At 34.5% G+C, this 27126-nt stretch overlaps 1 protein-coding gene across 3 annotated transcripts in view; it reads left to right on the top strand.

The window, feature by feature from the left end:
• The window catches only part of CADM2 (cell adhesion molecule 2), a 1095912-nt gene that overhangs the window by 731364 nt on the left and 337422 nt on the right, over positions 1–27126 (top strand). For 2 of the 3 annotated variants that reach the window (XM_032150399.2, XM_032150397.2), the window contains exon 1: positions 24671–24808. The exons of the other annotated variant lie outside the window; for it this stretch is intronic. In XM_032150399.2, coding sequence (XP_032006290.2) covers positions 24742–24808 — 67 coding nt within the window. In that variant the 5' untranslated portion in view covers positions 24671–24741. Of the gene's footprint in view, positions 1–24670; positions 24809–27126 lie in introns of those variants that run through there. 3 annotated transcript variants of the gene reach the window in all.

Genomic DNA, 27126 nt, shown 5'->3' with positions numbered 1-27126 from the left:
TGCAGCCATGGTATAGAATCACTACACTCATACACATATAGCATTCACTTTTGTGCCATCATTTTATAGATTCTACATATTTACCAACTTTTTCAGTCATTTTCCCGGACGTCTCTGCATGTCAGATTCTGAACTGGTAAATTTTACCAGGACCCAGAATGAGGCCATAGAAAAGGTGTGCTCTACTTTCTTTATGGATTTCTTTTGCATATATTGCCACTATTCAAACCTCTTTCACTGGTATAAATTGGTAAATGTGTCTGTTGTAAAAGATAGATAGATGATAGATATAGATAGATGATAGATAGATAGATAGATGATAGATAGATAGATAGATAGATAGATAGATATAAAGAAAAAGGAAGAAAGAAAAAGAAAGAAAGAGAAAGGAAAGAAAGAAAGAAGATAGAGAGAGAGAAAGAGAGAGATTGATGATAGATAGTTGGATAGATAGATAATCTTATCTCTAATTTAGTGCAACTGATGATGGGAAAGTCTAATTCTTAGCTTATGCTGTAGGTAGCATAGGGCTGTGCTACCTGTCTGCTTTAACAAGCATGCTTTTATTCTTGAAACTCTTCTGCAGCCTCACGGTCATTTCTTTCTTTCTCTTATATTTGTTTTTTCTGCCACATTCAAAGACCCTTACCCCAAATCTTCTAACAACTCAGGTAACTCTCAGGAAAGCAGTTGATTTACCCTTGGCACCAATTCTTTTTTTATTTTTTCCTTTTCCTCCCTCAAATTTGTACAGCTGGTTCTTATTAGATGGTTCTTTTTTAGCTCCTCTCTGTCATTCTTACCTTTGTCCTATCTATCTAGTCCACAGCTAGAAGACTTAAAAAATGATTATGAAAAGGTTCAGCATGAATCCTCATATTTTCATTACCTTGCTATTATTATCAACTCATTGTCAATCAGGTTTCATTTTTTCAATGTCTATAGATATGTTTTTGCTTTTGAAGCAAACTGTGATATTCTATTTCTATCATTGTCTCTATTTATTAGCTTAGATATTCCTATAACAAGAAAATTTGTTTCATCAGTGATTTGTATATCTGAAGTATTGTTCATATAGGAAAAGTATGATAACTTCTTAATTTTTTCATGAATTTTCCAAATAATCAGTTTATTTCTTGAAATCTCCCAAAGAGGAAAAATGATGCTTTTGTTTGCTTATGTGTTTACTTGCTTGTTTTCAGTATCCATATTTGCTCATGAATTTAAGCATACTTCATGAGTTTTAATCCATTGGAGTAATTAGTCAAATGATCTCATATTTAATCAGTGAACCTCTTCAGTTCTTTTGACATGACACTGCTAAATGTTTATGACTTTACATCTTTCTGGACTTTGCATTTCCTGCTCCTTTCAATGGAAATTTATTTAGAGATGTCAACTATGAAACTTGGGTGCTAACTGCTAGTAGATTTACCATCGTTTCTGGGTTTTTCGGTGGAAATGCACACAAACACACATATATTAATACACATACACACATGTAGACACATATATAAATTATATGTATGTTTTCAAGACAAAAATGTAAAATACAGAGATTATACTTACTGTCAAAAATGTGATACAGTTTTCATTCAAGTGAAAAGGCAGGAAGAAAGTCACAAGAAACTTTTGTCATGGAGTTCTTCCCTCAAACCCCAAAGAGCTAAATGCCATTCAGGTGATTAGCAGGATCAGCACTCTGAACAGGGAAAATTAGGACTGCTTTCCCTGTCTCACTCTTTTTTCCACTCTATTTTTTGATGATTAGTATTCTTTTAATGAGGTCAAAGAGAACCATTGCATAGAGATAAAGTCTTATATGTACACAGCTGGTATACATAATAAAATGTCTGAAATCCATTCACACTAAGAGAATAATCAGCTCATCCTCACAAGGGCAAATGATTTATAAGCATCTTTTCTGTTTTCTAGTGGAGTGAAGGATCATAACCGTAGAGTGGGGCAGGTTCCCAGGAGGTGCGATATCAAAAAGAAAAAAAAGTCCAAGGAATCCGAATACTATGAAATTCTCAAATCTCGGTTTTTGAGATGTTTTATTGCCCAATTAATTAAACATAAAACCTAGGTACCAGGTTCCTAGACAGGAGGAGAGAAAGAGCCGGCTTAAATAAGAGACAAGGGTCTAAATGGTTGAAAAGGAAAACTGAGGAATGAAACAGAAACTTTGCATAATTCAATGTTTTTGTTTGTTTGTTTGTTTGTTTTCCTAAATCTGTCTCTATTCATATTCAACAGGAACTGAACTGGCCAGAATCCTCATGTCTCACCCCCATGCCATCTTCTACTATGCTAAGTAGCAAAACAGTGTCATTCAAAATGTACTGAAGTGTTTCCTGAACCCCTTCTGTATCTACCTCATGAAAAACATTCTGCTGGCCATTCTTGCTCTGCAACATTGATGCAGAGTTTTTAATATTTTTTTGCTCTGTAATTAGTCAACTTGCTTTTTATAAAGCTCAAGTCCCAGAATATCCACTCATCAAAACTGCACCTTAGATGACTCAGTACTGTGCTTTTCATGGTCTGTTTCTTCAGAGTTAAGGGCAGTGCCTGATTCAAGTGTTTGATTTTTTTGTTTTCTAAAAAACTCTAACAACTTCCTTAGTGCCTACTAAATGACAACTTCTGTATGTTATGGGTCCCCAACAGAGAGCAGAGAAAACCAAGCCCTCAAAGAGCAGACAGCAAGGAAACAGATAATTTCTATGCAAGACGATAAATGGGACAGTAAAGATAGCAGTTTCTGTGTTCTTATGTCTTAGCTCAGGTTGCTGTAACAGAGTACCAAAAACTGGGCATCTTCAACAGCACACATGTGTTTCTCACAGTTCAGGAAGCTGGAAGACCAAATTCAGTATGCCATCGTGGGCTGTTTCTTGGTGAAGGCCCTCATCCTTGTTATGGATGACCACTTTTCTCTTTGTATCATCACATGGCACAGAGAAGACACAGAGAAAGCAAGCTCTCTACTGTCTTTTTATAAGGGCACTAATTCTGTTCATGAGGGCTCTACCTCATAACCTAATGACCTTCTAAAGTTTTCACCTTCTAACATCATCACAGTGGGGTTTAGGATTTCTTTTAACATATGAGTTTTGTGGGGACACAAATATTTAGGCTAAAGCACCTTAAAAAAATTAAGGTATACCTATACTTGTATAGGTACACATTCAGATACATATGCATAATTATATTTATACCATTATAAAAATCAATCTCCTCCAGAATATATTGAATAGGGCAATTATTTAAACCCCCTTCTCTTTATTCTTTTTTTGTTGTTGTTGACGGAGTCTTGCTCTGTCGTCCAGGCTGGAGTGCAGTGGCGTGATCTCGGCTCACCGCAGGCTCCGCCTTCTGGGTTCATGCCATTCTCCTGCCTCAGCCTCCCGAGTAGCTGGGACTACAGGTGCCCGCCACCACGCCCAGCTAACTTTTTTTAATATATATTTTTAGTAGAGATGGGGTTTCAACTGGTTAGCCAGGATGGTCTCAATCTCCTGACCTCGTGATCCACCCGCCTCAGGCTCCCAAAGTGCTGGGATTACAGGCGTGAGCCACCGCTCCCGGCCCCCTTCTCTTCATTCTTATTTAACAAATAATGAGTAAATTATAATGGGGTTCAGGTTTTCATCATGAAAAAGAAATAAGCAAGGACGTTTTGTATGTGATGACTTGGGACTCTCTCAAGTGCTTTATATACATTGATTCGTTAACATTTTCATTATAATTCTACAAGCCAGATACTGTTATTGTCTTCTCTTATTAGAGATTTAAAGCACAGAGACATGGCATACCTCGTTCAAGTTCACATTAGTAAATGATGAGGATTGCTGTCCTATGTGTGATGTTGAATGCTTATAGTGAGTAGACTGGTTAAATGAACATGACAATACACACTGTATAGACAATTTTAATAAAAGTATGTAGATCATCTGTTGAGAATGTACTCCTGCAAATCTATTGTTTCCATCATGATTCCTCAATTTGTAATATACGTACAGGATTTGGCTCCTAATTATAAGTTCTGTGCGCCTTCATTATGGACTTTCCTGAACTCCACATGCTGAGACATTTAACTGGAATTTGTCCTACATAACCTTCTGCCATTTTTGAGTTTAACAGGCTGGGAAGTCCAGTAGTGACACACAAAACTTCACATTCAAAAGGCCTAAGATAAAAGAAGTTAATTGGAGTCTACTTTAAATTCTGAAAAATTATTCTCTGCTTACATATGGATTTTCCCCCTCACCGTTTAATATTTTTTGTAGTGAATTCCTTTCATTATTTGTAGCGAAGTCCTTCTCACTCATATAATTTGCTCATTGTAGTATCAAACCTAGAAAATGTGTCCGTGAAATAGGTACACTAACATTTAGTATGACCTCAGATTTATCTCTTAAAAAATGTTTCTAAAAACTATATTCGTAGAAATGTTACTTTTATAGATTATTTGTCATTTTATATTCCTTAGTAAATCTAACAATATGATTAGAATTGCTCAGATAATCTTCCATCTCAAGGTTTTATTCATTTCTGATTCATTGTGCCTATTATTAAAACCAGCTGTTGATGTTTTTGAACAAAGTGATTTCTGAATTAACTCTACATTGTGTTCTGTAATAACCCCACTTCAGTATTATCATGGGTTGCTCCCAATTTACTTTTAGATAATTAAAGCCTCTCTTTATTTCTATCTAATTTGCCTGTTTTATTTCCCAGAACACAAGGATGTGATTTCATTCATGTTGCTCTGGGGGTCTAAAGTTGATAATCATTTTTCTACATCTGCCCTTGTGGGTGTCTGCTTGCAATATATGTTGCTATATCCCCACCCCTTGGCTTCCTCTCCTTAACATTCACATTCCTAATGATACATTATGTTTTTCTGCCACAGGCCATTCCTTGGTGTTTTCCTATAATGTTGGTACCTTTGTATCAGAACTGTCCTAATTTCCCTAGCATATTAGATATTTATCCTATATTGACTTGTTTATGATGATTATTTACATGTGAATGCATCTGCCTCAGAATTGATGACAGCTCTAACTGAAATATGAAAAAAATATACATTTCTCAATAACTGAATAAGCAATTTATAAGTTGGTAGAAGGAGAGAACAAAATCTGTCATCAAAATAATAAGCAAAAGTCATTGCTTATTTCTTGTTTTTTCCATGATGAAAACTTGAACCCCATTAAAATGTACTCATTATTTGTTAAATCAGAATAAAGAAAAAGGAGTTTTAATACTTGTCCTATCCAATATATTCTGGAGGAGATTGATTTTTAGAATGGTACAAATATAATTATGCGTATGTATCTGAATGTGTACCTATACAAGTATAAATGTACCTTATTATTATTTTTAATTTTTGAGACTGGCTTTCACTCTGTCACCCAGGCTGGAGTGCAGTGGCAAAATCATGACTCATTGCAACCTCAGCCTCCTGGGCTCAAGAGATCTTTCTGCTTCAGCCTCCCAAGTAGCTGGGACTACAGGCCTGAGCCACCAAGCCCAGCCTTACTTTCTACTGTATATGTTTTATATTAGTATTTAATTATATTATCTATGATTCTTTACCAAATATCTACTACTAAAGTGATAAGGTCAAATAATAGAATTTTTTATGAATTTGTGGAATTGCTACTTCTCTGTAGTTAGGATTTAAAACTGATTTGTCTAATATGAGTTTCTTAGCTTTCATAGATTCCTTTCTGTAGATTACCACTATTTTCTAGGACTGCCCAGTGCAAATTTTCTAGGAAGACTACATCATTGTACTTTTTTTTTTTTTTTTTGTAAAATAGTCATTGGAAAATATATTTTATGTAGCCAGGACATTTTCATAAAGATAAAAATTACTGTCTCATTATATGTCTGTATTTCTTTTTATTTAATAACATACTTGTTTAATTGCTTTTTCTTAAACAGAATAGTAACATCTGCACTGAAAAATCTATATTCCCAGAATACAGGAAATCACATTTTGAGATTATATGGATGAATTTAAGTAGTGATGTAAAAACACGTCAACTTTCTCTTGGAGACACCCAAACCTGTACATTTTCCCACAATTTTTGTCAATCGAAAATACATCTTCCCTTTAGTTTAGCATCTTTAAAAATATATATCAATATGATTTGCGTTTTTAAGTATAAGATTTCCTTCAGTCTAAATTTTAATCTTTCTACTTGAAAAGAATTAGATTTAAAATTACAGTGATCCAAATTTTCCTCTTACTTGCTAATACTTCCCACCATGTGGAATATATTATAAGCATTACCATTACCAGATGTGAAAGGCTTTTTGGAGAGCTTATCTGTTTTACAAAAGGTAAGTCAGGAAAATAAACTCTTGAAACTTTAGTGCTTCTTCTACTTGTAAGAAGTAAGGGGATGAGATAGTTATAGGAGTTTCTCTGTCTTTAGAATTTCAGACAATTGACTAAGCGTAGGAACGGAATTTGGATGGTGATATCTGATGTCTGGATATTTTTCTGTAAAGTGCCTGTGGTTTAATAGATTTCCTATACTGTAAGCATGTCAAATCTTTTTAGTACATAGGAAGAATGTAGATACTAAAATAAATACAATTACCTTTTACAGTCACCATAATGACATTTCACTGTGAAAGTATTATCTTATTATATTTTTCTTTTTTTTTATTTAATCTAGATACAGGTACTTTATTTACAAATATTTAGATTAATAGTATTTTGTTACATCAAATGAAGAGTACAGCAGTCTGAATAAATCCTTCAGTCATAAAAACAATAAAACCCACTGTAACTAACTTTGGGAGTCAGGGTATTGCACTTCAACAAGCGTCAGTCTTTAGTTTGTGATTGCCACCTTATATCCCAATGAGTGGTTTGTTTGTTTTGTTTTTGTAAATATACACACACACCAGCAGGTCATGGTCCCTGGGTGAATCCTTTGTGATGCAACAGTGTAAGCAAAATCGATCACTGTAAGTCTTTAACAGAATATACCAATCTACTCCAGAAATCTTATTTTTTAAAAAGTTAAACAAAGGCAAAAATAAAAATGAATCCACAAATTAACCAAAGCCTATTTTCTGCACATTCCAGCGTTGGCTTTTATTTAACATTGACTGTACAATACTCTGGTGTTTTTCTTAATGTTATTGAGGACACGGAACTAAGTGACAATGAACTTGATGTTTGTGGGGTAAGAGTGACCTGCCTGAAATACACACAAAGGTTGCATGTGGAAGAATATTTTTTAAAAAGATTGTATGTGTGGGACAGTTCAGATTATGGGTTTGTTGAACAGTTTGTTTATTTGTTTGCTTTTTTTAAAAAAAACTACAGCCCTCTCTCTAGGCTTTTGCCTGATACAATGATTAATTTTCATGTAAAATTCTCTCAGTATTTATTGCCCAATAATATTCTCTTTTAGTCAGTGAGAACTAGGAAGTTAGTAATAAAATCTGTTTATTATCGTTAGTGAAAATTTAGGTCCCCAGATAACTCAGATCTCTAAACATGTTATAAACTTTTCAAACATTGGATATTTTTCAACACGGCTTTTAAGTTGAAAACGTCACCAATGCTTCCAAAACCAAGAATTAAGTCAATAAGTTAAGTCAATGTATTAACCTATTTCCAAACATGGTTTTTAGTTTAAAATTTAAACAAAAAAGTTGTTTTTAACAATTTATCTTGGCATTTAAGCAGGCTAAACTATCTATCTTTTTCTGTAAATGTCAGTGAAAAATGTCAACTTCGAACTGTGACACCATATTACACTGTTGTTTGTGTGTTTTGTTGTGTTACATACAAGATTTTCCTTATAGTTTATTTCTCTCTAAGAGGCAGTGCTTTGTTAATATGGCTGTGTACAATTTTCTGACAAGTGCTGAACCTACGCTAACAAAAATGGTTCTTATTTATGATGTGTCAAATTACTGTTCTGAGAGTAGACCTTTTAGGTTGCATTCAGCCTTTAATTTGACTGAATTTAAATGGCATAAAATGCCTCTTAGTTGGGCCTTGGCTGGCATATTATATATCTCATTTCAATGAAAAACATTCACATGCAAATATGGTTTGTTTGGAGTGAGGACAAATGCTCCTATCATGACTGATGGAGGCTTTTGATCACAGTTCTACAAACTGAAACCTTAAAAAAGAAGAGGCTATTTGGACTGGCATCTGCAATCCCATGAATTATTTAGTTCACATTATTCATAAATCTCTTTGAAGAGGAGGTTTTATGAGGTTTTAAGGAGGAGTAGTCATAGTTGTGTTGCCAGCTTCAATGCATGCTGTAAGTGCTGTAAGTGGCTGCCTGCATATGAATGCTTTCTTTAAATGTTAACTATTCTATAGCCTGGAAAGTGTGTTACCTGAGTACTCTAGCAAGTTAATCTCACAGCTCTCCGGAAATGGAATCAGGTGCCCATTCCTCTTTTACTACATCCACCACTGGGTCTAAAAAGTGGGATGAACATCATGTAGAACATTTCCTACGTTCTACATGTAACCATTTTTTGTTAAACCTTCATAGCACAGCAAGCTAAAAGACCTCCTTCCTCCAAACACCGTGATTCTTTTCTTCTCAGGGCCTTTGCACTGATGCTGTTGTCTGGAAACCCTTCTCTTGCCCTAGATTTCCAACCAGCGTTTCTTATCTGTGGAAATAATCTTTCTAAAACGTTACACTTATGTTCTATTTAAATATTTTTTTCCTGGACAATAAAATTCAGGAAAACAGGGACTTGTGTCATTTACACTATTTGTCCCACAGCATTATCATATCTGTAATTTATACTGCCATGTTCAATAAATGGCTTTTATATTATCTTGACTTGAATTACTCTCAAACTATGGCTCCTAAATGGAACATTGGATGTATTTTATATTCTTTCCAGTTTGCATAGAGAAGTATAACTTAGAAATTGTTTCCACATCTGAAACATTGATTGAGGACAGTTTAATACAGAACTGCATTTTGAATTTTAAACTTCCTATTTAGGAGCCTTCTATTGGCTTTCAGTTGGCATGGGGTGTGACTCACGTTCAGGCCTAGTCTTTAGAGCATGAGTCAGAATGCTGAATTATAATACTCATTGCATTTTTAAGTGATGCTTCCTAGTTTTAAAATTAATGAACAGTTGCAGTTTATGCTGCAGAATAGCTAGCTGTCTCTGCCCTTCTATTTAGAGTGCATGGTATTTGATAATCCATGCTAGGAAGGCAGTTAAACCCGATAACCTTTGATGGTACCTTCTAACTCTGAGATTCTCTGCATCTCTGAAATCATGCCAGGTGGGATTTTAGGCTTCACATAGATTCAAATGCAAATAACCTGAATAAATTTAGTTACAATTTGACTATTTGAAAATCCTGAGAATTAATTATATTTTCCTTTCTCTATATTTTCATGTAAACTGTTGGGGTTTATTAGCATCTACAGTAAAGTAGTTTTTTAAATTATGGAAAATAGCATCATGATGCAAACATTTTCTTTCTGAATTAAATATATTATTGTTCAATAGATAATATGAACCAGTATTTGGGTACTGAAAGTTATGAGATATGTTTTCAGGGAAGGATCCCTGTGCTGGGACTTTGAAGACTTGGAACATTCTGGATCTTTCTCCTGTGCAGCTGGAGAGTAGAGAGAAAATCGCTTTTTGTCCCCTAAGGCCTCAATTCCCACAAACACAATTTGAAATTAACACTGTCTGACTTCAGAGCTTCTTTGTGAATCCTTATAGAATCGTAGATAAGGAAACTTTAAAAAAATAAAACATTAAGTTGCTTCTTTAACTGTGAGATTTACTAATATCACCTCTAAAACATTTAGGGCAGAACATTGTAAAGAAAACTTTCTTAAGAATTCATTTTTCATTTAATTTAGTGAAGTTGTTGCTTGTTGTAGGTTTATTATCTTTTCCAATTTACATTCTAGATCACATTGGTGTGTTTGAAGGTATCTTTCCTTCAAGGCGATCCCATTAACAAGTGAAGATAAAACTGTTTTTATTTTTCATTTTAAATATGGCTATAATAGATATTCAGTCTCAAAGCAGAATGCTCCAGTTATGAAACAAAAGTAAACACAAACACAAATAATGGCCTACTGTAATTTTTAAGATTAGGTATTTATTAATACATGAACTGTTACATATTATGATTATCTTACAGATATAAATTTAAAACCTTATTACTCTATGCAGCATTTGATATATAAAATGAACATAATGATCACCAGTTGAGCTTCATATTAGAAGTCAAAAGCCAGCATCTCACTTACCTGTAGCGTAGTATGATGTAATCTGCCCACCTTCACTCAGTAGCATTCTGAGGTACTGGGAAAATTAGAATCCAGAATATATTTCTGTACATGACCTGACAAAAAGTATTTTGTTCCTCTCTTCAGTGATGAAACTTATTCCAAATGGCAATCTTTTGACTATAATTTCAGATTATCTGAATCTAAGGTAGTTATAGAATAATATTACTACTAATTTTCTTGAGTGAATCATGAAAACTAATTTATTGCTTTGTATTCATAATTGTTTTCATATAGTCTTTCTCCTAAAATAGTTGTACTATTCTAGAGATGAAAGACAGTTCACGACATTCTAAGATATTTGTAATCTAATTTGCTTCCACATATGAAATACAGAGTGGCTTGTTTAGTATATCATAATTATGTAGTTGGTAATTACAAGAGTTTTCATCTCTCTCTGCCATGCCCTCTACCCTTTTGTTAACATATTTTAATAATGAACACTGAAATAACTTTTTCTCAAGTGATCTTTTAAACAGAGTCAGTAACAAACTTCCAAAGAAATTTTCCACAAAGCAGAAGATGCTGTCAGTATACCTAATACATTTTCTGAAACTGAACACTTAAGACCATTTTCCATTTTATTTTCATATGACCTGAGTACTGTTACCTATTGACATTTTACCAGTTGGGGCAGACTATGTTTGGAAGCTCCTTCCCTTCAAATATGAGAATAATAATTGTAATAATGCCTCACTTAGAATATTTGACTCAGATGAAAAATATGTTTAGTTCAGATCATGTTAAGGTTTTTTTTTTCCCCAAATACTATTCATATTTATTAACAATATATTTGGCACAGAAATCTAGGTCATGTTTGACTTTTTATTTCTTTATATATAACTTCAAAATTAACTTTTATAATACTTTTTAAATAAAATATCTTATGTCGCTAAAGTGGGCCAGACTATGGCATTTTAATATGCATTTGCTTGTATGTTTCGAAATAGAGTTATGAGATGCTTACCACATCTCAGAGAAATGTCACATATACTGCCTTTACTTTTGTGAATTTCAGATTGAGATGTAGTCATAGATCTTCAGTTGTCCAACATTTGCTATTGTGCCTTAAATAAACCGATAATTTATCTCTTAAAACATAGTGTTTTTGTTTTGGTTTGGTTTTCTGGAGACGAGAGTTTAACTCTTATCGCCCAGGCTGCAGTGCAATGGCGTGATCTCGGCTCACTGCAACCTCCGCCTCCTGGGTTCAAGCGATTCTCCTGCCTCAGCCTCCCAAGTAGCTGGGATTACTGCGCCCGCCACCACGTGGGGCTAATTTTTTTTGTATTTTTTAGTAGAGACGGGGTTTCGTCATGTTGGCCAGGCTGGTCTCATACTCCCGACCTCAGGTGATCTGCCCATCTGGGCCTCCTAAAGTGCTGGGAATTACAGGCGTGAGCCACCACGCCCGGCCTAAACCACAGTTTATATCCCACAAAGCACTGACTTTATCGACAATATATAGAAATGTTAAATAGAAGGCAGAAGAACATAAGAAAAAAGGATGACACTTAGGCACTCCATAAAACACTTACCCACTGAAACCACATAGCAATAACTCAGCTCTTACCTACCTATCTACACTTCAATTCTCAATGTGAGTTTTCCTCCTGTCACTTGCGCCTATATGTCAGAGGTCCTTAATTATATTACAGTAAAAACTACTAAACATCACATCTAAAGAATTTAAATATGACATTTCTAAATGACCACATTTTCATCATTTGGCTTATGGAAATGATGAATTATAAATAGGTATCTACGTGCTTTTTGAATTAGCATGCCTTAAATACAAAATATATGTTAAGTATTTGGACCTTAGTCCCTTTAGTGTGGGTGACTTAGTTTTAGGCAATTATGACCCTACCTTGAAGTATAAGTCAAAATGAGATCAGAGAAGTAGCAGTACAGGGAATTTGATATGGTGGCTTTATGCACAACATTCTTGAGGTCACTTTTTATCTTGCTCAAGCTCCTCTTTGGGGAGATTCACTAGAGGCCAGAACCAAGCAGTTCTTGACCATATACTTATACATACAGAAACTTGCCTTGCCAGCTACACTAAAATGACTTCCTTTGGATCTCCTGGGAATTGAATAGGTTATTTGAAGCCACACTGAAGTAGATTAAACTGAATCCCTTAAATTATTCCTAATCACATTCTCCCTTTGCACAGCTTTTCCAGAATTGACTCACCATCTAGTAATAAAGAGTTAGGAAACACTGAATTTATGTTTGCTCAATGACTACCTGCTTGAACACAATAGGCCAGATCAACACATGGTCCTGAGTTTCACATCACTCTCTACTTAGTAATATCACCTCAAAAGCTAAGTACTTCTTTTATGAAAACATTTTATTTTTCCTGTCAAATTTTGTTTTCAGTTTTGTTTTTTTTTTTTTTGTTTTTTTTTTTTTTTGAGACGGAGTCTCGCTCTGTCGCCCAGGCTCACTGCAAGCTCTGCCTCCGGGGTTCACACCATTCTCTTGCCTCAGCCTCCTGAGTAACTGGGACTACAGGCACCCGCCACCATGCCTGGCTAATTTTTTTGTATTTTTTTTAGTAGAGACGGGGTTTCACCATGTTAGCCAGGATGGTCTCAATCTCCTGACCTCGTGATCCGCCTGCCTCGGCCTCCCAAAGTGCTGGGATTACAGGTGTGAGCCACCACTCCCGGCCCTGTTTATCTATTTTTACTTGACCTTGTTGTGCTTCTTTTCCCACCTCCTTTTACTCTCCTCATTAAGATGATGCTATAAACTCTTTGGCTCTGGGTAATCTCCAGGTGGTGGTGTCCTCCTTTATGTCAATGAGTACTAATCATCCATTATAATCATTACAAAGCTGTTAACAGTCAATAAATGTGCTTACTAGGTGACACTTTAGTTTTCTAATTGCACACCATTCTCATTACTAACACTGAGTCCAATCATTATTCTTCCTGGAAAAAAAATTATCAGCGGTATAATTCACATTTATACATTTATATAAGGTATACATTTATAAATACACATATAATTACACATTTATGTGATTCTACAAAAAGCTATTCTCTATACACACACATATATATATGCATATGCATAGGGAGAGAATGCTTATGACACATGATTTTTTACATGTCACCTTCTGCCTTAGCATATAAACTCTTAATGGTAGATACCATTCCACTGTTGTTTCTACATGACAGTCATGACAATCTGAGACCTTTGTTGGCTCAAAAATTTTTCAAAGAAGCATTATTTTGCTGTACTATTTTACCAATACCAATTATGAGCAAAAAGTATTATTTAGTTTGCATACATTTAAATCAGTAAAATAGAATGCATTTTAAAATAGATTAGTGAGTAAAAAGTTTAAATTAGGGTAGTAACTAATTAGAACAAAATATTAGAACATCCTGAAAATAAAAAATGTGATGAATCTCTCTGATTTTAGAAGTTAGTTTTTTGAGTTTTTTGTTTGTTTGTTTTTATTATACTTTAAGTTCTGGGATACATGTGCAGAACGTGCAGGTTTGTTACATAGATATTCATGTGCCATGGTGGTTTGCTTCACCCATCAATCCTTCATCTACATTAGGTATTTCTCTTAATGCTATCCCTCCCGTTGCCCTCCACCCCCCGACAGACCCCAGCGTGTGATGTTCACCTCTCTGTGCCCATATGTTCTCATTGTTCAACTCCCACTTATGAGTGAGAACATGAGGCGTTTGGTTTTCAGTTCCTGTGTTAGTTTGCTGAGAATTTTGGTTTCCAGCTTCATCCATATCCTTGCAAAGGACATAAATGAATTATTTTTTATAGCTGCATAGTATTCCATGGTGTATATGTGCCACAATTTCTTTATCCAGTCTAACATTCATGGGCATTTGGGTTGGTTCCAAGACTTTGCTATTGTGAATAGTGCTGCAATAAACATGTGTGTGCCTGCGTCTTTATAGTAGAATGATTTATAATCCTTTGAGTATATACCCAGTAATGGGATTGCTGGGTCAAATGGTATTTCTAGTTCTAGATCCTTGAGAAATTGCCACACTGTCTCCCACAATGTTTGAACTAATTTACACTCCCATCAACAGTGTAAAAGTGTTCCTATTTTTCCACATCCTCTCTATCATCTGTTGTTTCCTGACTTTTAAATGATCACCATTCTAACTGCCATGAGATGGTATCTTATTGTGGTTTTGATTTGCATTTCTCTAATGACCAATGATGATGAGCTTTTCTTCATGTTTGTTGGCCACATGAATGTCTTCTTTGGAGAAATGTCTCTTCACAACCTTTGCCCACTTTTTGATTGGGTTGTTTGTTTTTTTCTTGTAAACTTGTTTAAGTTCCTTGCAGATTCTAGATATTAGACCTTTGTCAGATGGATAGATTGCAAAAATTTTCTCTAATTCTGTAGATTGCCTGTTCACTCTGATGATCGTTTCTTTTGCTCTTCAGAAGCTCTTTCGTTTACTTAGATCCCATTTGTCAATGTTGTCTTTTGTGGCAATTGTTTCTGGTGTTTTAGTCATGAAGTCTTTGCCCTTGCCTGAATGTTATTGCCTAGGTTTTCTCCTAGGGCTTTTATGGTTTTAGTTCTTAGATTTAAATCTTTAATCCATCTTGAGTTAATTTTTGTAGAAGGTGTAAGGAAGGGGTCCAGTTTCAGTTTTCTGCATATGGCCATCCAGTTTTCCCAACACCATTTATTAAATGAGGAATCCTTTCCCCATTGCTAGTTTTTGTCAGGTTTTCAAAGATCAGATGATTATAGATGTATGGTGTAATTTCTGAGGCCTCTGTTCTGTTCCGTTGGTCTATATATCTGATTTGGTGCCAGAACCATGCTGTTTTGGTTACTGTAGACTGTTTGAAGTGAGGTAGTGTGATGCCTCCAGCTTTGATCTTTTTGATTAGGATTGTCTTGCCTATATGGGCTCTTTTTTGGTTCCATAACAAATTTAGAGTAGTTTTTTTATAATTCTGCAAATAAAGTCAATTGTAGCTTAATGGGAATAGAATTGAATCTATAAATTACTTTGGGCTGTATGGCCATTTTTATGATACTTATTCTTCCTATCCATGAGCATGGAATGTTTTTCCATTTGTTTGTTTCCCCTCTTATTTCCTTGAGCAGTGGTTTGTAGTTCTCCTTGAAGAAGTCCTTCACATTCCTTGTAAGTTATATTCCTGGGTATTTATTCTCTTTGTAGTGAATGTGAATGGGACTTTGTTCATGATTTGGCTGTTTGTCTATTATTGCTGTATAGGAATGCTTGTGATTTTTGCACATTGATTTTGTATCCTGAGATTTTGCTGAAGTTGCCTATCAGCTTAAGGATTTGGGGGGCTGAGACGATGGGCTTTTCTAAATATACAATCATGTTATCTGCAAACAGAGATAATTTGAATTCCTCTCTTCCTATTTGAATATCCTTTATTTCTTTCTCTCCCCTGATTGCCCTGGCCAGAACTTCCAATACTATGTTGAATAGGAGTTATGTGAGAGGGCATCCTTTTCTTGTGCCAGTTTTCAAAGGGAATGCATCCAGCTTTTGCCCATTCAGGATGATATTGGCTGTGGGTCATAAATAGTTCTTATTACTTTGAGATACGTTCCTTCAATACCTAGTATATTGAGTGTTTTTAGAATGAAGCCTTGTTGAATTTTATCAAAGGCCTTTTCTGCATCTATTGAGATAATCATGTGGTTTTGTGGGGGTTTTTGTTTTTTTGTGTTTTGGAGACAGAGTTGTACTCTTGTCGCCCAGGCTGGAGTGTAATGGCACTACCATGACTCACTGCAACATCTGCCTCCCAGTTTCAAGCATTTCTCCTGCCTCAGCCTCCCAAGTATCTGGAATTACAGGCATCTGCCACCACGCCTGGCTAAAATTTTTTGTATTTTTAGTAGAGATGGGGTTACACCATGTTGGCCAGGCTGGTCTTGAACTCCTGACTTCAGGTGATCTGCCCACCTTGGCCTCCCAAAATGCTGGGATTACAGGCTTAAGCCAACACGTCCAGCCAGAAGTTAGTTTTTTAAGGATGTGTCAATAAATATTTCTTACACCTAATAGTGTTCATGTCATTGGTAACACATTCTAAAGTATGTATATTATATGCATATATAACCCATAAAAATTAGCCATTGAGAATATGGGGAATAACATGAAATGAGATAAATCATCAACACTCTATTATGTTCCAGTTATAGATTTAGGGTATTTCTAAAATAGCTTTTTGGTTTAGTAATGTAGACATAAAATATAACTTCAAAGATTGCCCATGTACTTTGGTTATTGAGAACCTTTTATTCCTGTACTTCCTTAAAGCTTTCATAATCATAAATGGCTGAGACATCTAAGGGTTTGCATTTATCTTACAGAGTCTCTTTTAGAGGCATGAGTTTAAGTTCTATTCTTGGCTTGAAAGCTTCCCTCTGTAGCTATTGGGACAAAAGTCATAATCTTACAAGGAAATTGGGAAATATAGCATAAGAAAAAGAGATTTAAAAATTGGTACTGACTCATGAACTTTAAAGAGATCCTTGAAAGCAAAAGGAATAAATATAGAAAAAGATCATGTAAACATTTTATGTATAAACTGTTTGTACTAGAAGCATGGAAAAGGTAGAGTGAAAAAATTTTAATACAAAATATCAGTTATTTTGCTGTATATAATTCAGTATTTATAAAGTGAGAAAATGGAAAATAAGTAATTATATAGATTACTTAAATCTCAAAATACACACAAAAAGTAGGTAAAAGCTTACAATAAAGTTCTGTTTCACCTCTTTGGAAAAAAAATTTATTTTATAGAGGAAATTAATGGTGTATTATTATTATTATTATTATTATTATTATTATTATTATTATTTTAAGACAGAGAGTCTCACTCTGTCACCCAGGCTGGAGTGCAGTGGCACAATCTCAGCTCACTGCAACCTCCACTTTTCGCGTTCAAGCAATTCTCCTGTCTCAGCCTCCTAAGTAGTTGGGATTACAGGTGCCTGCCACCACACCTGGCTAATTTTTGTATTTTTAGTAGATACGAGGTTTCAGCATATTGGTCAGGGTGGAAATATTCCATGTTCTTAAGACAGCATTTCATAGCCAAAATTATTTTCATTGTGCTTGTTTGTGTTGCACATACTGTAAGTAATTTACACATATGATAAATTGACCTCATTCTATGCAAATATCAATAGATAGCCAACACTGCACTGTTTTATACACACTATCATATTAAATCATAGGAAAAGATGTGTCAGAAATTGTAATACAGTTTACCCTTGAACAACATGGGGGTTAGGGCCACTGACTCCCCACTGCAGTCAAAAATTCAATGATAACTCCTAACTCCCCAATAATGTAACTACCAATAGCCTGCTGTGGACTGGAAGCCTTATTGATAACGTAAAGTGTGAATTCACACATAATTTGTATATGTATCATATACTGTATTCTTAAAGTAAGCTAGAGTTTGGAAAATGTTATGAAGAGAATCATAAAGAGGAGAAAATATATTTACTCTTCATTAAGCGGAGGTGAATCATTATAAGGATCTAAATCCTCATCCTCCTCGCATTGATTAGGCTGAAAAGGAGGAGGAAAAGAAGGGATTGGCTATTCTATCTCAGGGATGGCACAGGCAGGAGAAAATTTGCATGTGAGTGGACTCATGCAGTTCATATCTGTATTGCTCACAGGTCAACTGTACCTAAAACAGAAAAACATCCAAGTTTTACTTAAATATATAAAACACGTTAACAGTTTTTTACTGTCAAAAATTTCAAACACATACAAAAATAGGAAGAAAATATACGAAACATTGTACATCCCCAAATTATTATGAAATGGTTTTTCACAAGCATTTAATTTTGTAAAAACCAAAAAAGGCTTAAAAAACACAGTCACAATAGTATTATCCCATCTAAATATTAACAATAATTTCCTAACACTATGAAGTATCTAATGCTCAACTCAAGATCCACCGTAGTCTACACATGACAATTAATTGATGTGTCTTTTAGGTTTCTCCTCTAACTGGTATTTTTTGCCGTGAAATATATTTGCTAAAGGAACCAAATGGCAAAATTGTGTGTCATTTCTCACATTCATTATTTTACTCATGGCCTCATTTGACTATTTTTTTGTCCCCTGTATTTGTTGGACTTTGGAATTTCAATGTAGAGACATAGTGCTATCCAGTTTTCATTATTTTGCAAAAATTCTTCCTATGTGGTGTTGTGTCCATCCCTGAAGAGGAATATAATATCTGGTAGATTCCCTTTTACTGATATTACCTGAATGATAATCATTGCCTAAATATGAGTACTTGCTAAAATTGCAGAATGGTGACTTTCTATTTCTTTTATTTCCTCTTTATTTAGTAGCTGCAGTATTTCTATTAAGAGTTATTTCCATCCATCCAATCTTTGGCTACTCTGTGTATAACTCCATAGCAAGTGTTTCTTTCTAAAACATTTTAAACCATTTTTACACTTTTTTCCTAGTATGACATTTGTGTGATTAAGAAAAAATAACAACTAGTGAAATAAATTAAATTCACACTTTTTCAAGTCTTTGAATTCTAATGAGGCTTAGAAGAAAATCTAATACTTAGACAACGTTAGGTGATAGTTAAGAAAGATGCTATTTAATAAGTTTCATGTGATTAGTGAAAAAATGTGTTTAACCTTGTGTTTGATGATTAAAGAAAGAAAACAAAAGGAGGAGAAAAGGTAGGCAGTTATCTAGCCCTCTATAGCAGATATTTTAATTTCTGTGTCTTGAAAGACAGTAATAATGTACTATCTGATAAATTATACGTAGTAGAATTTCCCCTTTTCAAATCAGTATTATTTCAATCATAAAGGAATAAAAATCATTGGTTTGTTGATTAACATTGCTATGTTATATAATAGCTAATGGTTACTACATTTTGACACAGTAGATTTTAAAATATATATATTCAGAAGTGTGTTTTTTTCTCTGTAAATTCACCACTGAAGTGCTTTGTAGTCTAGAAATGGCATCCTCCTCTGAAGCACAGTTTTGTTACATGATTGATCTGTTTTCACCATATCTATTCTGGGAAGTAGTGGCAATGCCATTATTTTAATAATTTATAGTGTGTACTGTAAGTGTAACTTTTCATATATAAAAAGTTTATACTGCACAGCATCTCCCAATGGCAATGTTTTGTTTTGTTTGTTTTGTTTAGCTGCAAATACATTTGAATCAAGGGAAACATCTAATGTATCTGAATATGAAGTTGTTACGGGATCTTTGGGGGTGTCGTTTTTCTGGTCAGAAATGTCTGTGGCTAGTGGCACCTTTCCCGTGTTTTGCTCAGGCCTGCTGGGCTCATTTCGCTCACTTGGCCTGGCAGGCTGCACTCGGCTCACACTACTGGCCTGGGTCTCATGACTGCCAAGGGTGAGTGAGATGTGGAATGGTGAGGGGTGTGTGTGTGAGATGGGGTCCAGACACTGTGCACAGTCACACATGCCAGGTGCTCCAGCAGGGCGGGCAGCTCCAGGTGTCGGCATGGGCACCGGCTCTCCGTGAGGCTGCAGCTGAACTAGGTGCACTGCAAGAAGCTTCCACAGCTGGCACCGGGAAACACGGTAGTGCCTGGAAGCTTGCAGACTCTAGGAACTGCAGGGCCCCAAAGACGGAGTCACAGCCCTGGGCTGGGGTGCTCCCAGGTCTTGGCTCCCCGAAGGGCCATGCTCTTCTTTTCTTGTCTTCTCCCACAATGTGGTAAGCAAGGAGCATGTCTCAGCTCTGTTTATTACAGCTCTTTTAGCCTCATTTGGTGGGTCCTGAATTCTTGTTCTGTACCCAGGAAGAATGAGACATGCAGAAACATGGAGGGTGAGCAAGTTGAGGAGGAGCTTTATTGAGCAACAATAGGTCAGAGGAGGCCCTGGAGTGGGTAGTTCTTGTCTGCAAGCAGGTTGTCACATAGAGTGTTCAGCTCTCAGCAAGGAAGAGGCCCTGGAGTGAGTAGCTCCTCTCTGCAGCTGGTCTTCCTGACCTCTGTGGCTCTCAGCAGAGAGGAAGCCCTGAAGTGAGTAGCTCCTCTCTGTAGCTGGTTATCCTGATGTCTGCTACTCTTAGCAGAGAGGAGACCCTGGAGTGGGTAGCTCCTCTCTGCAGTCATTGCAATGGCAGTGGCTGCTCCACATGGGCTGCCACTGCCATCAAAATCATAGATGTCAGGAATCTCTGTCTCTTTAAAAAATCTAAGCTCTAACTCTATTGCCTCCTCTTTTAAGAAACAATTGTCCCTTATCTATAAATTTTTGCTTAGGAGGAAGGATAACAGACACAAGGCCCAAATCAAAATATTTCGATAAAATTCTACATAATCTTAAAATACAAAGATCCATAGTGCTTTAGCTCTCTCTGCATAAATACCAGTAATGTCCTTGCTAACTATTTACAAAATGTTTCCTTGATTAATAACTTTCTAACAAACACTTCTAAAGGCACCAGTAAATCCAGTAAGCTCTGTATTACCCATATATTGCAAATAATGTTAAAAATATATGACCCTAGTGTTATGACAGTAAGTGTTAAAATAAGAAGCAAGAATAAAAGAATAGCAAAAATGTGACTAGTCATATTGGTCTTGAGATGGGTGAAATTTATCTAATCTCTTCTGAGAATGCCTTCATACCCTATTAATAGTCCCTGAACTCCATTTCAAGAAATGCAGTTTAAGGGTCCCTAATTCTTTGAGAAAATAGTAGACAGCGATACATCTTCCAAATAGCCAGACAAGTGTCTAATTTAAAACTGATTAAACGAAACAGTAACATAGTCAATATATTTGTACTTTATGATTATTTGTATTGATGTTTTTTCAGATAAACTTTATTAATATAATGACTAACATTCACTAACCCTTCAGCATTTCTACATAAATAGCTATGGTAATTATTTTATCATTCACATGATTTTTCCTCACATATATATACATGTTTTCACAAAAGAAATTATGTAAAATCATGTGAAATCAATATTATAATTGTCGCCATTTACAATTTTAATATTATAATGAACAATCTCTGAAAAAAGTAGTATGAATAATTGTGTTATAGTAACAATTTGCTGCTTTTAATATAAAGACAAAAAATGGTGTCACATCTAAAATTTTTCTCTGGTCAAAGTATCTTTAATTCTGTTGTTTTTATTTTATCTATAAACAGTTAAAATTGCATTTTAAGATAATTTTCAGTCACTTTGGGTGGTGCGCAATGTGCACTTTACAATTGACTTATAATTGGACTATGCTGACAATGGAAAATCTTACAAGTATTGAACATGACATTCGTGACAGTATTCCTGTCATCTTGGCTTCTTTTATTGAATATGCAGAGAATTATAATTGGGCTAACAAGCCTGATAGCCTGGCCTCTTTCCAATTATATTAACCTAGTCTAGTATTAGCTGCCGGCACACAGAAACAGGCATAGAGCTTTTGTTTTTCTTTCTATTCTATGTTGGTACCTGCCCAATAATCAAAGAATAAAATCTTCTGTCTTCATACAATGTTTGAGAATGGTCAATAACTTATCTCCAATCCACTGATAAATGTAAAGATTTGCTTTATCCATCATTATTTCACTAATTTATAATAAAATGATTTCTTATAAAAGATTGGTTGTATCTGTTATATGTTATATGCTAATTAATTATTATTGTTCCAAAACTTTATAAGGTTTTGGCATGTTTTCTTTGAATTCATGTTAAAATTTTTCAAGTGATGAATTTGAGTTTGAAGCAAATTTTTTCTTCAAATGAACAAGTCAATTTATTGATGCATTGTAATCTTTCCTTTGAAATTGAGACAAACATTATTTTAGCATAATCTAAAAATAACTCATTAGTCTTAAAAACAATACACACAAAAAATAAGTAAATAAAAAAAGGAAAATAATTTTAAATTATTTTCACTTAAAATCCACTAACATTTTACCAAGGATCCAATTAAAAACTAACATTTTACCAAGGAATCCAATTAAAAACTAATAGTAGGTAAAGTTAAATCAACCAATTTATGGTTTTAAAGATATGAAGAATCTGTAGTGTACCAGTTGTTTGAAATAGTAGATTCTGTGCTTTACTTTCTCTCTTCCTTTTTTTCTCTTTTTCTAGTTACCTCTTATTTTAGAAATTGTAATATACTTGCACACTTTCTCTGCAAATATTTCCAACTCTTCCATTTTCAATCTTAAGTCTTCATCTTTATCCAGGATTTTCTGAGTAGAAATACGAAGACAACCTCTAAATTTATGTCCTGAAGAAATAAAGCACCACGACAGTGCGTAAGATATATGCCATAAAGATGCAAGTTGCAAAACTGTTACTAGCAAAAAAACAAAATACAACAAGATGCCCCCAAACCACAAACCTGTTGATAATACAAAATAGTTCCATATTTCATATAAACTACATAAAAATATGCAACTATTAAAATGAATAAGTTAGCACTCCGTGTATTAACCTGGAAAATGTGGGAAAAGCAGATCGCAAATTAATGTGTATAGTAAAATCTCGTTCTGGAAACAAAATGCACACTTTTTTTTAGGTTTTTATAAGAACTGCAAATTTTATTTTTTAACGTTAAGAAATTGCTGGCATTGATTATCTCAGATGCTGACATTGGAAAGGAAGAGGGGATATTGTTTACTTTGCTATATTACCTGTAATTTTTGATATATATCAATTTTGTACTTAAACAATTAAGCCAAAACATTCATTAAAGGAATGTAGATTTTTGATGAAATTGAATTTTAAAACTTAAGTTTCGATATTCAATATTTTAGTGGGCTTTAAATTTTATGAATTATTGCATCATAAGTAGTAAATATATCAAAGAACAGATAATAGTTACACTTTGAATTTTAAGTTACTTTAAAAAAAATCTTCACAATAATATTCTAAGTAGTCTCCCACTTTGTCTATGTCCATTTGAAAGCTGTGGAATAAAAGAGTTTGAATGGGTCAAGGACTTAATCCAGATTTCCTAAAATAATTTTGCTTTTACTTAAGATGTTTTTGTCTGGTAAAAGATTTATTATTTTAAAAATATGTTGATTTTAAAATAAACTAGTAGAAGATATATGCAAATAGTAAGGCAGTTTTTGTTATTGTGGATGAAAACAAAAATTATCTGTAAGTAGCCTGGTATGTACACAGACTTTCTAAATTTTTTTTAGCTCTAGGCAACTTGAAAGAATGAAGTGGAAATTAGAAGTTTTCATGTGTAGTTCATAATTACTAGATCTAAAATCTATGTTAAATTTTACTAAAGTTCAGTCCACCAAACGAGACTGCACATTTCCCAATTAGGAGATGGACTACTTCCTCTTTAACATCATTTAGAAAGCCAAAACACATTCCTGCTTTTGTCAATCTTCATTTTTCAATAGTAAGTCAAAGTAGACTATATCACTTCAAAAGTATTTAGAGGTATCTAATTATGCATTTTGAACAGAAGTTTTCCTTTGAGTAAGGGACTGTCCTGTAGGACTGTTCTAATTTTCTTGTTAACTTTACTTCTGCTTTAAACAATGTTTACCACTAGATATAAGCTTATACTTCAACTTATTAATGGAAATAATGCCATTTAAAGTAATACAGTTTTCTAGTCTCATGGTTATGTGTCAACCAAGTACCAAAATTGCTGGCGTTTAATGAATCATAATTTTTATTTGGCTTTGTAGAACTGATGCTTGCAATTTAGTGGATGAATCAGTTCCTTAAATCCCAATAGCTTAAAGTAATATTTTACAGCACAGATTCTGGAGTCAGATACACCTAGAATCAAATCCCAAATTTGCTTTCCAGATGTGTCATCTTCAGCAAGTAATTTGACCTTTCTCCATCCCAGTTTCCACATCTATGAGGCAGGGACAACAAAACTTACTTCTCACGATTGTCACTATTAAGTGGTAGATGTATGGAAAGTCAGTCTCTGGCATTTAGTAGGCACTCAAATAATGGAAGTGGCCTGCTTTTCTAGTTACTCAAATATCATGGGGTTACAATCTGATTGTTAAATAGTATTAAGTATATTTAAACTGTAATAGTTTTAATTGATTGTTAAATAAAATTTAGAGTTAAGAAGAACTTAAAGAATTATACATTCCATTAAAGGAATATGGTGACTTGCAGTGTTTGGAATGTGTAGTACATGGCTTCTGTCTGCTCTCACTTTTTCTTACTCAAGGATCTTAATCATAACACTAATGAAATGTAACAACTGTCATTTTCTTTCTTAGGCTGTTGATCATGAAATCACAAATGTACTCTTTAGACTTTAATAGCAATAACATCTCTGCTTTCTTACTAGTTAGAGAATCTGTCTAATATCTAATATGTTTGTTCTCTTCTTGTGCAACCTTTACTTGGTACCAGCGGCTGCTTCAAAGAATAAAGTTAAAGGTGAGCTCCTGTTTATTCTGCATGACTCATCATCATTCATTTTTCTGCTCAATATTCTAAGTTCTCTTAAATGGTAGAACCATTTCTGTTGGTGATAATACTATTTCAGTGTATAGATATTATTCATAAATTCCTACAAATACAAATATCAATTATTTCAGTTATCCAATTTCTGAGACATGTTTGCATGATTGTTTGTGAGTTTGTTTTCTGGTTTCACTTCTCACTTTATTCCTAGGTATTTCAAAGTGGAATAAAGTGCTTTTTTGCACTAACATTTTGCATGTGGACCTTAGTTTCCTTGATAAAATTGAGAATTGGATAAAATACAGCATAAAATAAAGCTGATGGAAAGTCTCAAAACTGAGCATGCTTTTATAGAATTATGTGAAAATAAAATTTAATCTTCTAAAAACTGAATATTATAAGCTATCGATTTCTATTTATGATTTTTTTTCATTTTTAGTTGCATTAAGTTTGACTTTGCTAGAAACCTAAAAATGTGTTTTCATGATAAAGGATGCACATGTCCAACACTGAAAATAAGGAAAAAGTATTTTGGCTCCATGTGTCCCAGTTTTTATGGGTTTGAAAAATTCAAGACCGAGCATGGTGGCTCACGCCTGTAATCCCAGCACTTTGGGAGGCCCAGGCGGGTGGATCATGAGGTCAGGAGATAGAGACCATCCCGGCTAACATGGTGAAACCCCGTCTCTACTAAAAATACAAAAAATTAGCCGGGCGTGGTGGCGGGCGCCTGTAGTCCCAGCTACTCGGGAGGCTGAGGCAGGAGAATGGCGTGAACCCGGGAGGCGGGGCTTGCAGTGAGCGAGATTGCGCCACTGCACTCCAGCTTGGGCAACAGAGTGAGACTCTGTCTCAAAAAAAAAAAGAAAAGAAAAGAAAAGAAAAATTCAAATATATGTATAATACTGTATCCTAGACCTATCATTTATGTATTTCAATTTCATTCTGTTTAGAGCAGCCTACATACTTAAAAATCTTTTTTGCTTTTGCTTCTTAAATAGCAAAAAAACATTTTTTTTTTTCTCTTTCAGTTCCAGGTTCTAGTTTTACAGCTAGTTTTAATACTATGATATATGCTCATCTTTGAAGTGTTAACTGCTCCCTATTTATAAAGTCAAACCTTTATCATACAACTAATATTGTCATAGCAATGTATTTGCTTATAGAATACGAAATACGTAAAGGAGGAGACGGCAAATTTATTGTCACCTTTCTCATAGCTCACCTAGCCGTGTTTCCTGTTCTAGTAAATGTGGTGGAAACTCAGCCAATCCTTGCCACAGTAATTTTCTGTCTGGCTGTGAACAAAATAAACACATTCACAGCAATTCAGAAATTATTTGATAATGAATACATGTCTATAAATGTATAAGCACAATATGTTTATATAATAAAAGGATTAGAAGTGTAGTTTTAGGAATGAGGAATTACAAACTATACACACTGCACCAGCTCCAGGGTACAGGATATGAGTGTAAAGGGAACCAAGGGGAGATGCGTATCAGCACTGGAATTATCAGAGACCACTTCACGTAGGAGGTGGAGCTTGAAGTGGCTCTTGAAGGATGGCTAGGATGTACATAGAAAAAAAGTAGTATATTTAAAAAAATAATTAGCAAGGCTAACTAAAGGTCTGGAAACAGGAATGAATACAGTCTAGTGTAGTGAGAAAATCTTTTGAATTAAACCTTGTACTTTAACAAGAAAGTGGAGAAAAATAAATTCGAAGATGATGCAATAGACAATGGAGTGATTATGAGTCATTACAGTATATGATCACATAAAACCTCTAGTAATCAATTACTCTCCAAAACAATGGAAAATAATTGGAATTATAATACGCAGGCTGCTAAGTATTAAATATGGAAAAGCCATTTCATCATTGGAGAATTATAGTTATAAATTATATTACAGGTATCTGTCAAGTCATTTCAGGACTCAAACTGGCTAGAATTTTATAATGCAGGCGTATTTCTGTGTCCAATTTAGTGCCTTCCACACTTCCATCCTAGTGTTCCACACTTAGCCATTTTATTTGACTCTCCTCTTTCTACTTGTACACTAGCCTGCAGGGGCCTTAGCACATAGCTCTCCCCATTCTTATATTTTTGCATCTACAAGGCAAGCAATGACATGTTCAAAAATTAATTGTGCCTCAAGTGGACACTGAAATTTTATTTCTAACCGTTGCTGAAGAAAGATGTATACTATGTAGAGATAATAGAAAGAATTACTCAGTGATTTTTTGGTCCAATTTCTATATGAAGGCAAATGGTCTTCAAACAGAAAAA

The sequence above is a fragment of the Hylobates moloch genome, unplaced genomic scaffold (assembly GCF_009828535.3).
Source record: "Hylobates moloch isolate HMO894 unplaced genomic scaffold, HMol_V3 SCAFFOLD_4, whole genome shotgun sequence".
Taxonomy (NCBI): Eukaryota; Metazoa; Chordata; class Mammalia; order Primates; family Hylobatidae; genus Hylobates; species Hylobates moloch.
This window is presented reverse-complemented; position numbering and strand designations above follow the sequence as displayed.